Genomic DNA, 13,594 nt, shown 5'->3' with positions numbered 1-13,594 from the left:
GTTCAGATTTGGTCTGGTCTGAACCTGAACAAATCTGAACAAATCATAGACATCCATGTTTCACAAGTTTGGACAGCACAGTATAGCGCCGTCTAATTCTCCAATCTCTCTCTTTTTTTCTCCCATCCCGGAGGACCTGAGCCCTAGGACCATGCCTCAGAACTACCTGGCCTGATGACTCCTGGCTGTCCCCATCCCAAGTCCATCTCGTCATGCTGCTGATCCAGTTTCAGCTGTTCTTCCTGTGGCTATGGAACCCTGACCTGTTCCCCGGACGAGCTACCTGGTCCCGAACCTGCTTTTTTCGACCCTATCGCTCCCTCTCTCTCGCTCTCTCTCTCTCCCTCTCTACTGCAACTGCTGTCTCAACCTCTGAATGCTCAGCTATGAAAAGCCAACTGACATTTACTCCTGAAGTGCTGACCTGTTGCACCCTCTACAACCACTGTGATTGTTATTTGACCCGGCTGGTCAGTTATGAATGTTTCAACATCTTGAAGAACGATCTAGCCTTAATGGCCATGTACTCTCATAATCTCCAACCAGCACAGCCAGATGAGGACTGGCCACCCCTCAGAGCTCTCTAGGTTTCTTCCTAGGTTCCTGCCTTTTCTAGGGAGTTTTTCCTAGCCACCGTGCTTCTACATCGGCATTGCTTGCTGTCTGGGGTTTTAGGCTGGGTTTCTGTATAAGCACTTTGTGACATCTGCTGATGTAAAAGGGCTTAATAAATACATGTGATTGATCGATTGATTACAGTACAGTAGAGCACAGCAGAGTACAGTACATTACAGTAAACAGTACAGTAAAGAAAATTATTGTACAGTACAGTACAGTAGAGCACATCACAGTACAATACAGTAGAACACACTAGAGTACAGCAAAGAAAATAAAAGTATAGTGTACTGTATTGTACCGTACTAAACTCTACTGTACTGTACCGTACTGTACTTTACTGAATAAAATTATACTGTCCTGTACTGTACCATACAGTACCATACAACACTGTACTCTACTGTGCTCTACTGTACTAAACTGTGTCATACTATACTGTGATGTTCAAACTTATGAAACTTAGCCTAAACCAGGGCTGTCCAACCCTATTCCGGGAGAGCTGCCCTCCTGTAGATTTTTACTCCAACCCCAATTGTAGCTAACCTGATTCAGTTTATCAACCAGCTAATCATTAGAATCAGGTGTGCTAGGTTAGGATTGGAGTGAAAACCTACAGGATGGTAGCTCTCCAGGAACAGGGTTGGAGAGCCCTCGCCTAGATGTCTAATATTAGTTCAGATTGGGATCTAGGACTGTAGTTATCAAGCGTCTCAGAGTAGGAAATCGTCCAAAAATGTGGTTCTACTGTACTTTTATGCATAGGAGTAAGAGTATGTTATCAACATTCCTATGACATAAAAGTACTCATATCTCAGGGTGTATTGATGAGAGCTTGAGAGGTGTCCTAACCAGTTAGGAGTTGCCAGAAGATGGATGCATTGAGACGAAAGCAAGCACGCACATTTAGGAAGAGGAGGGATGTTTTAAAAATGTTTAATAATGGCAATTGAATCAAAAGATACTGGTTAGATAGGGATGGTATACTTTATGACCTTGCCGTGATGCTATTTCTCCACCTACTGGACGACCGTGTGCTCTCACGGCAGATATCAAAGTAATTGGCACTTTACACTTCTTGGCAACAGGACAAATGCAACAGTGTAACAGCGATGATTTGGGTCCATCACAGACTACTATGAGCAGAGCAATCCGTCAAACCCTGATGGCACTTACGGCACCTCAAATCATCCGAAGGTTCATTGATTTTCCCACCACTCAATGCCGGATTTCATGCTTTTTTCATGCCAATCGCAGGTTTTCTGGGGGTTGTTGGCATCATTGATTGTACCCACATCAAAATCATTGCCCAACACATGGATGAAGACACATTCATAGATCAAAGGCAGTACCACAGTATTAACACCCAAGTGTTTTTTAATGCAGTCTATATGTTGCTTGACACTGTAGCCAACTGGCCTGCGTCTACACATGACTCCAGAGAGCTCAATGAGAGTGGCCTCAACATGCTGTTTGAGCGCAATGTTGTTCCCCCTGGATGTCACCTGCTTGGTGACAAGGGGTACCCCCAGAGGAGATGGCTGCTGACCCCTTTCCTACGACCTCTTCCCAGTGCTCAGCTAAAATATAAACAGGTGAGGCAATAGACCAAACATTTGTTTTAATGGACATTAGGCCAAACATTTGTTTTAGTGGACTTTAACTCAGCATAATTAAAATATGAATCTATATAAAATGACACGCAAATATGTTTTTATCAGGAGGGCTCACAAGATCCCAAGGTGCGTGGTAGAAAGGGGAATAGGAGAGTGGAAGAGGAGATTTCATGTGCTCCATGGAGAGGTGCATCACAGCTCAAGGATGGTCTGCCGCATAATAATGGCTTGTGCAATAGACGGGATGGTTGTTTAGCAACAAAACCGACGCGTGCGCAACTACGGGGCAAAACAGACGGGGTTGACAGATTGTTGACAACATATAAACTATATTTTCTCTTCAATGTTGATTGAAAACATAAATACATTTGCACAATGAGCACAATGAGCACTTGTTGTCTCTCAAATTCATCGTTACAGTTGTTGGTTAGCTAGCTAGCGAATTTTAGACGTATTAGCATTGACATAAAATCTGTCAAAACACCTCAAAACAAGACATGGTATCAAGAACAAGATGAAACTAGCTGAAACAAGTCACTTACGATTCCTCACATAGCAGCTTCTTGTCATTGTTGCTAGCTTTCTGGCCATCCAGAATCACAACATCACACGGACTTCTGCCCCATTGAAGCGTACGCATCGTTTGTGACGTTGTCTGCTAACCAATCTACATTGCACGACATCTTCAAACTACGGCTGATCCCGCTACCTTCCCGACAATGGAAACCCAGAAACTGACAATGACAGTGAAGGAGACGATGGCGATGACGATAGTGCCATAGGTGGAGAGGGAACGCTTTTCCACCAGCACTTTGCCAACCTTCACTTTAGGAAGGCTCTCCACACCAGTGGAGGCTGCTAAGGGGAGGAAGGCTCATAATAATGGCTGGAACGGTGCTAATGGAATGGCATCAAACGTGGAAACCATGTGTTTGGTGAATTTGATACCATTCCACTCATTCCACTCCAGCTGTTACCATGAGCCCGTCCTCCCAAATGAAGGTGCCACCGACCTCCTGTGCTCCACACAGTGTTTTGGTGCTGTGTCAGTACTTGAGAAGGGTCGTGCAGAACCCAATATCAAGCTACAGATAGTGGCAACCCGTCATTCAGGGCAGATGGGGCAGACCCAAAATGTTTACATATATTTTGGGGGGGGACGGGCTTGCCTATTTTGCATGTTATTTTGGCATTAATACATGTCACGTATCAATTTGCAAACAATGTAAAAACAAATATACTCTACCGTTCAAAAGTTTGGGGTCACTTAGAAATGTCCTTGTTTTTGAAAGAAAAGCACATTTTCTGTCCATTGAAATTTATCAGAAATACAGTGTAGACATTGTTAATGTTGTAAATGACTATTGTAATTGGAAACGTCAACAGTGAAGAGGTGACTCCGGGATGCTGGCCTTCTAGGCAGAGTTCCTCTGTCCAGTGTCTGTGTTCTTTTGCCCATCTTAATCTTTTCTTTTTATTGGCCAGTCTGAGATATGGCTTCTTTGCAACTCTTTTCTTTGCAACTCTGCCTAGAAGGCCAGCATCCTGGAGTCGTCTCATCACTGTTGACGTTGAGACTGGTGTTTTGCCGGTACAATTTAATGAAGCTGCCAGTTGAGGACTTGTGAGGTGTCTGCTTCTCAAACTAGACACTCGAATGTACTTGTCCTCTTGCTCAGTTGTGCACCGGGGACTCCCACTCCTCTTTCTATTCTGGTTAGAGACAGTTTGCGCTGTTCTGTGACGGGAGAAGTACACAGCGCTGTACGAGATCTTCAGTTTCTTGGCAATTTCTCGTATGGAATAGCCTTCATTTCTCAGAACAAGAATAGACTGACAAGTTTCAGAAGAAAGTCTTTGTTTCTGGCCATTTTGAGCCTGTAATCGAACCCACAAATGCTGATGCTCCAGATACTTGTGGGGAGGCAGGTAGCCTAGTGGTTAGAGCGTTGGACCTGTAACCAAAGGTTTGCAAGATTGAATCCCCGAGCTGACAAGGTAAAAATCTGTCGCTCTGCCCCTGAACAAGGCAGTTAACCCACTGTTCCTAGGCCGTCATTGAAAATAAGAATTTGTTCATAACTGATTTGCCAAGTTAAATAAATGTAGAAAATTTAAAATACTCAACTAGTCTAAAGAAGGCCAGTTTTATTGATTCTTTAATCAATTCAGCTGTGCTAGCATAATTGCAAAATGGTTTTCTAATGATCAATTAGCCTTTTAAAATGATCAACTTGGATTAGCTAACACAACGTGCCATTGGAACACAGGAGTGATGGTTGCTGATAATGGGTCTCTGTACGCCTATGTAAATATTCCATTAAAAAAATCAGCCATTTCCAGCTACAACAGTCATGTACAACATTAACAATGTCTACACTGTATTTCAGATCAATTTGATGTTATTTCAATGGACGAAAAATGTGCTTTTCTTTCAAAAACAAGGACATTTCTAAGTGACCCCAAACTTTTGAATGGTAGTGTATATCATTGAATTAATAAAGCCGCATACAAACAGGCAGCTCCAAAATGCAGGTGTTTCAGCCTAGCTCAGTGCTTTCTGTTGTGGTGGGGCTGGCCAGCAGAAAATAGGAGCATTGCGCTGTGATTGGCTCAGTGTTCTGTCACTCATGGGAACCGTACGCAATTCCCAAGCTTAAGGTAGACATCAACATTTCAGCCCTTTGGGTCCTGCCATAGAGTTACAAGTGCCCTTCCAAGAAGGCTCAAGGTCTTTGGCCACAGAAATTACATCAAATCACGTTATATGTACAGTAGCTTTGATTGGACTGATCATGTCAACATCTTACTTTCACAATCTTAGCTAGTGGTCATCATCATGAATCAAGTCGACAATCTACTGGTAAATCCTTTTTAATCCTTGTCATTTGAAGAGAAATAATGAAGAGAAACTATAGATAAAACGTATCGGTGCTCATCGGCCATTGGACATAAACATTACACAACAATTTGGAGATCACAAATTCAACAATGAGTGATTTGGATGGAATCGGTGACAGTGGCTAACTGCAAGCATTGCAACTGGGAAATCTGGAATAATACTTTTGAACGGTCATTCAACTCGGAATTGTAAATCCGGCATCTTTCTCTTTGATGACAAAATTTGCCTACGAAGAACTGCCGTGCCACATTCCTGTTCAAGCACATCACAACAACGTGAGTCCAAAAATGTCTTATGCTGCTTCATAAATTATGTAGGATGCCAGAGAGATATGTATACTGTAGCTAAGAAAGTAATACTAAGTGTATGTTGTGTAGTAAACTGTTAGTAGCCCATGTGCTTCACCCTAATAATTTGGTCTATTTTCACCAACACGGTATTGTAAACACATCGTTTGTGGCCAGTCCGTGCATGTTTGCAAACTTTTTGTGTGTATCTTTGATAGTGCTACTGATAGTAGTATACTGTAAGAACGGCCCATGTTCTGAATTCTGTCGCTGTACATTTCAAAAGTGCTGAAGAAATAGTTATATTGACTACGTCCGTCGTCGCTCGCTCATTTAATGTCTTAATCGAAATTACGTATTGCCTCTTATGCGCTTGTCGTCCCCTTATGCCATAGTTTGTACATCTCAATTGTCAGTAGAAACCACATTTGTTTAAGCAAGTTAGCCATATCAGCTATGTTTTTTTTAAAGGCAGTAAATGAGGCTGAATGAACTGTTTTGCTGCCAGACAAGGCTCAGCTGAAAGCCAGGTGTAGCAGTGGTAAGGTATTGGGACTGTTGTTGGGTCTCTGCTGTTGGGACAGCTTTGTGTAGGCCCTAACAGTTTGCGGGCACCGTTTGTCACCGTTTTCGAGCAATTAATGTATTGTTTAGTGTTGTGTTTTGTAGTGGCTTTGCTGGCATGCATCCCACTTTTTTTGCCACTTTTTTTGCCACTGGCTACAGATTAACTTTAACCTAAGGAGTTGGAAAGCACAATACAGACATGCCATAGTGGGCCAACATTTAAGTATAGGCTAGATTACTGTGAACAAATACACACACCATATTAATTCTTAAGCTTTTTTATTGTAAGAGTAATATTCTTCCTGCAAGCGCAAAACTTTGATTTTTAATTGCGTCTTCTCCCGTTGCAACTGAGCAATGTCCTCATCGTGGTTTGTTGGGACCAAAACTTCCAGTGAGCCGCTGGTGGATGGATGTACTGCAGCAACAGCGAGGTGGAGGTCCCCTCAGACGCTGGGCCAGACGCTGGAGCTAGAGATGCGCTGCAACAACATAATTATTGTTTTCAGTTTAGCTTACTTATGTCCAATAAAAATGTGTATGTTAACAGAATATAATGTGAATAAAACTGTTTGAAATTCAACAGTAAGCTTAAATCCTACTTATTATCCTGCTCGTTGACCCTCACAAGCGCAGCAGCTTGGCCCTCTCCAATGCACAAGATAGTCACATTTGAGCATCCCAGGTAGATAAACACACATTCAGCAATGGCACAGAGGGGTTTAGGTGGAGGGCCACCTCCTGAATGCAGAGAATACCCATTAGACAACAAAATAGTCTACTTAACAGTGTGCATAAGATAGCAACTGAACTCAGGCCTACCTGTTTTTTCTGTTTCCCTGCAGAAGTTGGTAATCTCCAACCTACATTTTGATAGATGGTGTACCAGCGTTTTTCACATTCTTCAGCGGTTCTTACGGAACAAATGAAATGTGCTATTTATTGATTCGGATTCCTTCCTGTGCTGGCTGGTCAATGTAGGTCAAAATTTAACCTTGATAATATTTTTGTATTTCTCAACTTGCACTGCAAGTTGACTTTCCTCCTCCCGCCATTTCGGTTTTCTTTTTATTTCCATGATCGCATAATATGACATGTTGTGTTTAAAAAGGCTAGAAACGGAAAAGGGATTGGTAGTTCTATGTAAAGAGGTTCATGTGCGACAGCTGTTCATAATGTCCTCTCAAACTAATTTGGTGAGTTTGATTAGCCTATCTCTCACCACATTGACAACCTTTCATGCGCCTGTGAGCAGGCGAGTATTATTTCACCTAAGCAGTCCTAATAACCAATTTTACAATTGTCCGACACCATTATAAATATATTTTATGACGATTACATTTTAATATAACAATAAAAACAAGACATTGAATAGCCTACAGAACAAACATCATAACGCTATGTTGATAGGTCTGGAGTTGGTTTAAGATTAATGTTGCTTAAATGTGTCTTGTTTTTGGAAATGTGCAATCCATTCAGTGTGCTCTTTTCTACTTGAAAAACTATAAAACGTCATCACACTTTCCCTTAATAACGTCTCTTCACATGATGTAAAAACGTTCTGAGATCAACTCGCAAGACTAACTACTACTCATAGCTGAAAGTAGGAGAGAGATGCTTGATAACTACCTTTTATGTCATACTCTGAGCAGTGAGTAGGTCACTGTCATACTTTTACCTCAATTCCTAGGAGTAATTCTGAAATGCTTGATTACTAAGGGCCCTGTACGGGATCAATATCATGTCAAATATATTCGCAAATGTAAATCACCAATCCACAAATGTAAATCACTTTCCACAATGTGAATCTCTATTCACAAATACATTCACCATCCACAAACAAACACCTTTTGTATTTGTAAATCGAGGGCCTTAAGTAAAATGACTGCCATAAAGATTTGCACATAGGAGAGATATGCCAAACATGACAGATATGGAAAATCTGCAACTCCATATTTGGAAGCGCTTAGGTCACCTGACTTTGGGCAGGGATTTGACGACAAGAAAAAGACAAGAAGTTCTCACACAGAAAAAAAAGTTGTCACAGGAGAACGCGATTTGTAGTCGTGTAAAATTGTTTGTACCCATAGAAAGCAATTTCTATAAATCGCTGGCAGCCCCTCGTTCGGCCATGTTGATGCCTGCCTTTCAAGGCTGCATAAATTATAGTATGGTAACCATAACATGTTAACCATATATGTAATCATAGTATTCCAACGTAAATAATCAAAACCCTAATCCTAGATTACTCCATATTTGCAACACTATTGCGGTGTAAACCCGTTCATTACCAAAATAGTTGAATTAGCTGGCCAGTGTGATAGCACCACTAAATGTGAAGGATATGTCATACATTGTAAATGATTATAATCCATCCGCTGTCTCATGTTGCACAGACGATGAGCATTAAGGAGACATAAGTATTCCTGAGACCTCCAATCATTTCCTCAGGAGAGGCATGCGAAAAGTAGAGGGGAGGTGTAGGAATCAGACTTTGTAACAGTATTGCTTCCGTCCCTCTCCTCACCCCAACCTGCTTGAACCAGGGACCCTCTCCACACATTGACAAGTCACCCTCGAAGCATCGTTGCACATCGCTCCACAAAAGCCACGGCCCTTGCAGAGAAAGGGAAAAACTACTTCAAGGTCTCAGATCAAGTGACGTCACCGATTTAAACGATATTAGCGCGCACCGCTAACAAGCTAGCCATTGGGGTCAACAGCATCAATGGGATTTTTTTTTTTTAACCTTTATTTAACTAGGAAAGTCAATTAAGAACAAATTCTTATTTACAATGACGGTCTACTAAAAGGCAAAAGGGATGGGGGCTGGGATTAAAAATAAAAATACATGTAATAAAAATATAGGACAAAACACACGAGACAACACAACACTGCATAAAGAGAGACCTAAGATGACAACATAGCATGGCAGCAACACATGACAACACAGCATGGTAGCAACACAACATGACAACAACTTGGTAGCAACACAAAACAGGGTACAAACATTGTTGGGCACAGACAGCAGCACAAAGGGCAAGAAGGTAGAGACAACAATACATCACGCAAAGCAGCCACAACTGTCAGCAAGAGTGTCCATGATTGAGTTTTTGAATGAGGAATGTAACTGTCCAGAGTTTGTTGCCGCTCGTTCCAGTCGCTAGCTGCAGCGAACTGAAAAGACGAGCGAACCAGGGATGTGTGTGCTTTGGGGACCTTTAACAGAATGTGACTGGCAGAATGGGTGTTGTATGTGGAGGATGAGGGCTGCAGTAGATATCTCAGGGGGGAGTGAGACCTAAGAGGGTTGAAAAATAAACAACAACCAGTGGGTCTTGTGACGGGTATACAGAAATGACCAGTTTACAGAAGAGTATAAAGTGCAGTGATGTGTCCTATAAGGAGCATTGGTAGCAAATCTGATGGGCGAAAATGGTAAAGAACATCTAGCTGCTCGAGAGCACCAGTACCTGTCGATCTATAAATTACGTCTCCATAATCCAGTATGAGTAGGATGGTCATATGAATCAGGGTTAGTTTGGCAGCTGGGGTGAAAGAGGAGTGATTACAGTAGAGGAAACCAAGTCTAGATGTAACTTTAGCCTGCAGCTTTGATATGTGCTGAGAGAAGGACAGTGTACTATCTAGCCATACTCCCAAGTGCTAGTATGAGGTGACTACCTCAAGCTCTATACCATCAGAGGTAGTAATCACACCTGTGGGGAGAGGGGCATTCTTCTTACCAAACCACATGATGTTTGTTTTGGAGGTGTTCAGAACAAGTTTAAGGAAGGAGAAAGCTTGTTGGACACTAAGAAAGCTTTGTTGTAGAGCATTTATCACAAACTCTGGGGAGGGGCCAGTTGAGTATAAGACTGTGTCATCTGCATATAAATGGATGAGAGAGCTTCCTACTGCCTGAGCTATGTTGTTGATGTAAATTGAGAAGAGCGTGGGACCTAAGATCGAGCCTTGGGGTACACCCTTGGTGACAGGCAGTGGCTGAGACAGCAGATGTTCTGACTTTATAACCAGGCCAAAGACCCCTCAGAGACACCAATACTCCTTAGCCGGCCCACAAGAATGGAATGGTCTACCGTATCAAAAGCTTTGGCCAAGTCAATAAAAATAGCAGCACAACATCGCTTAGAATCAAGGGCAATGGTGACATCATTGAGGACCTTTAAGGTTGCAGTGACACATCCATAACCTGAGTGGAAACCAGATTGCATACCAGAGAGAGTACTATAGACATCAAGAAAGCCAGTCAGTTGATTATTGCCAAGTTTTTCCAACACTTTTGATAAACAGGGCAAAATAGAAATAGGCCTATAACAGTTACGATCAACTTGATATCCCCCTTTAAATAAAGGACTAACCGTGGTTGCCTTCCAAGCAATGGGAACCTCCCCAGAGAGGAGAGCCAGGTTAAAAAGGTCAGAGATACGCTTGGCGATTATAGGGACAGCAACCTTAAAGAAGAAAGGGTCTAAACCATCTGAGCCAGATGGTTTTTTAGGGTCAAGTTTAAGGAGCTCCTTTAGCACCTCGGACTCAGTGACCGCCTGCAGGGATAAACTTTAATTTTTTTCTATGACTACAAATCGTTTTCTACACTTGAGAACTTTTTTTATACGCATGATAACTTTTTTCTATAACTACAAATGGTTTTCTACCGTGATAACTTGTTTCTATGTGTGAGAACTTCTTGTCGACGCATGAGAACTTCTTAACTTTTTCTTGTCGTAAAATCCCTGCCAAAAGTCAGGTGACCTAAGCGCTTCCAAATATAGAGTTGCAGGTTAGCCATCTCTGTCATGTTTGCGCATATATCTCTTATGTGCAAATCTTTATGCCAGTCACTTTACTTAAGGCCCTTGATTTACAAATACAAATCAAAAGGTGTTTGTCTGTGGATAGCAAATTACATTTGTGGAAAGCAATTTTTATTTTAGGATTGGTGATTTACATTTGTGGAAATTGATTTACATTTGTGGATTGGTGATTTACATTTGTGGAAAGTGATTTACATTTGTGGATTGGTGATTTATATTTGTGGAAAATGATTTATATTTGTGGATTGTTGATTTACATTTGCGAATACATTTGGCATGATATTGATTCCATAGCCTTGGACCGCACAGACCAAATGTGTATGTGTTTGGAGGCGGAGCTCATTAGAATAATTCCCAGCATGATTTGCAATTGTTTGTTTTTACATTTACATTTTGGTCAGTCAGCAGACGCTCTTATCCAGACCGACTTAGTGCATTCAACTAAGGTAGATCAACAACAGCATATCACAGCCATAGCAAGAAAAAATAACTTTCTGTAACCGTTACTGACAATGTTATTGTAATTGAAGTCGTGTGTTGACTCAGTTAGTAAGATATGTCGTGAACAGTAAAGTGAACTTAAGGATGGTGTATTTGTAAAGTAATCAGACTAATTGACTTTTTCCACATTTTGTTATGTCACATCTATGTTGTAAAATCCTGATCAATCTACATACAATATACCATAATGACAAAGCAAAAACAGGATTGGAGATTTGCACATTTATTAAAACCAATGAACAGAAATACCTTATTTACATAAGTACTCAGACCCTTTGTAATGAGACTCAAAATTCAGCTCAGGTGCATCCTGTTTCTATTGATCATCCTTGAGATGTTTCTACAACTTGATTGGAGTCCACCTGTGGTAAATTCAATTGATTGGACATGATTTGGAAAGGCACACACCTATCTATATAAGGTCCCACAGTTGACAGTTCAAGTCAGAGCAAAAACCAAATCATGATGTTGAAGGATTGTGTTGAGGCACAGACCTGAGGAAGGGTACCAAAACTTTTCTGCAGCAGTGAAGGTCCCCAAGAACACAGTGGCCTTTATCATTCTTAAATGGAAGAATGTTGGAACCACCAATATTCTTCCTAGATCTGGCCGTCCTGCCAAACTGAGCAATTGGGGTAGAAGGGCCTCCACTAATCAGGCCTTTATGGTAGTGTCTAGATGGAAGCTACTCCTCAGGAAAAGGCACATGACAGCCCGCTTGGAGTTTGCCAAAAGTCACCTAAAGACTCTCAGACCATGAGAAACAAGATCCTCTGGTCTGATGAAACCAAGATTGAACTCTTTGGCTTTAATGCCAAGCATCATGTCTGGAGGAAACCTGGCACCATCCCTACGTTGAAGCATGGTGGTGGCAGTATAATGCTGTGGATGTGTTTTTGAGCGGCAGGGACTGGGAGACTTGTCAGGATCGAGGGAAAGATGAATGGAGCAAAGTACAGAGAGATCCTTGATTAAAACCGTCACCAAATCAAAATCAAATCAAATTAATTTTTATATAGCCCTTCGTACATCAGCTGATATTCTCAAAGTGCTGTACAGAAACCCAGCCTAAAACCCCAAACAGCAAGCAAAGCATGTGAAAGAAGCACGGTGGCTAGGAAAAACTCCCTAGGAAAAACTCCCTAGAAAGGCCAAAAACCTAGGAAGAAACCTAGAGAGGAACCAGGCTATGAGGGGTGGCCGTCCTCTTCTGGCTGTGCAGGGTGGATATTATAACAGAACATGGTCAAAATGTTAAAATGTTAAAATGTTCATAAATGACCAGCATGGTCAAATAATAATAATCATAGTAGTTGTCGAGGGTGCAACAAGCACGTCCGGTGAACAGGTCAGGGTTCCATAGCCGCAGGCAGAACAGTTGAAACTGGAGCAGCAGCACGGCCAGGTGGACTGGGGACAGCAAGGAGTCATCATACCAGGTAGTCCTGAGGCATGGTCCTAGGGCTCAGGTCCTCCGAGAGAAAGACAGAAAGAGAGAAAGAGAGAATTAGAGAGAGCATATTTAAATACACACAGGACACCGGATAAGACAAGAGAAATACTCCAGATGTAACAGACTGACCCTAGCCCCCCGACACATAAACTACTGCAGCATAAATACTGGAGGCTGAGACAGGAGGGGTCAGAAGACACTGTGGCCCCATCCGATGATACCCCCGGACAGGGCCAAACAGGCAGGATATAACCCCACCCACTTTGCCAAAGCACAGCCCCCACACCACTAGAGGGATGTCTCCAACCACCAACTTACCGTCCTAAGACAAGGCCGAGTATAGCCCACAACGATCTCCGCCATGGCACAACCCAAGGGGGGGGCGCCAACCCAGACAGGAAGACCACGTCAGTGACTCAACCCACTTAAGTGACGCACCCCTCCCATGGACGGCATGGAAGAACACCAGTAGGCCAGTGACTCAGCCCCTGTAAAAGGGTTAGAGGCAGAGAATCCCAGTGGAAAGAGGGGAACCGGCAAGGCAGAGACAGCAAGGGCGGTTCGTTGCTCCAGCCTTTCCGTTCACCTTCACACTCCTGGGCCAGACTATACTTAATCATAGGACCTACTGAAGAGATAAGTCTTCAGTAAAGACTTAAAGGTTGAGACTGAGTCTGCGTCTCTCACATTGGTAGGCAGACCATTCCATAAAAATGGAGCTCTATAGGAGAAAGCCCTACCTCCAGCCGTTTGCTTAGAAATTCTAGGGACAATTAGGAGGCCTGCGTCTTGTGACCGTAGCGTATGTGTAGGTATGT

General features: G+C 42.4%; 1 protein-coding gene across 7 annotated transcripts in view; it reads left to right on the top strand.

The window, feature by feature from the left end:
• Nucleotides 1–5,327: 5,327 nt before the first annotated feature.
• Nucleotides 5,328–13,594, top strand: part of LOC106576070 (non-muscle caldesmon) — a 65,088-nt gene continuing 56,821 nt past the window's right edge. For all 7 annotated transcript variants that reach the window (XR_014381166.1, XR_014381167.1, XM_082963836.1 and 4 more), the window contains exon 1: nucleotides 5,328–5,405. Coding sequence is in view for 5 of the 7 variants with exons in the window: in XM_082963836.1 (XP_082819962.1) it covers nucleotides 5,343–5,405 (63 nt within the window). In the remaining 2 variants the exon portion in view is untranslated. The remainder of the gene's footprint in view (nucleotides 5,406–13,594) is intronic.

Source organism: Salmo salar, chromosome 17 (assembly GCF_965601325.2).
Source record: "Salmo salar chromosome 17, fSalSal1, whole genome shotgun sequence".
Classification (NCBI taxonomy): Eukaryota; Metazoa; Chordata; class Actinopteri; order Salmoniformes; family Salmonidae; genus Salmo; species Salmo salar.
Note: the sequence above shows the minus strand (reverse complement) of the source record. Positions and strands in the feature narration are given on the sequence as shown.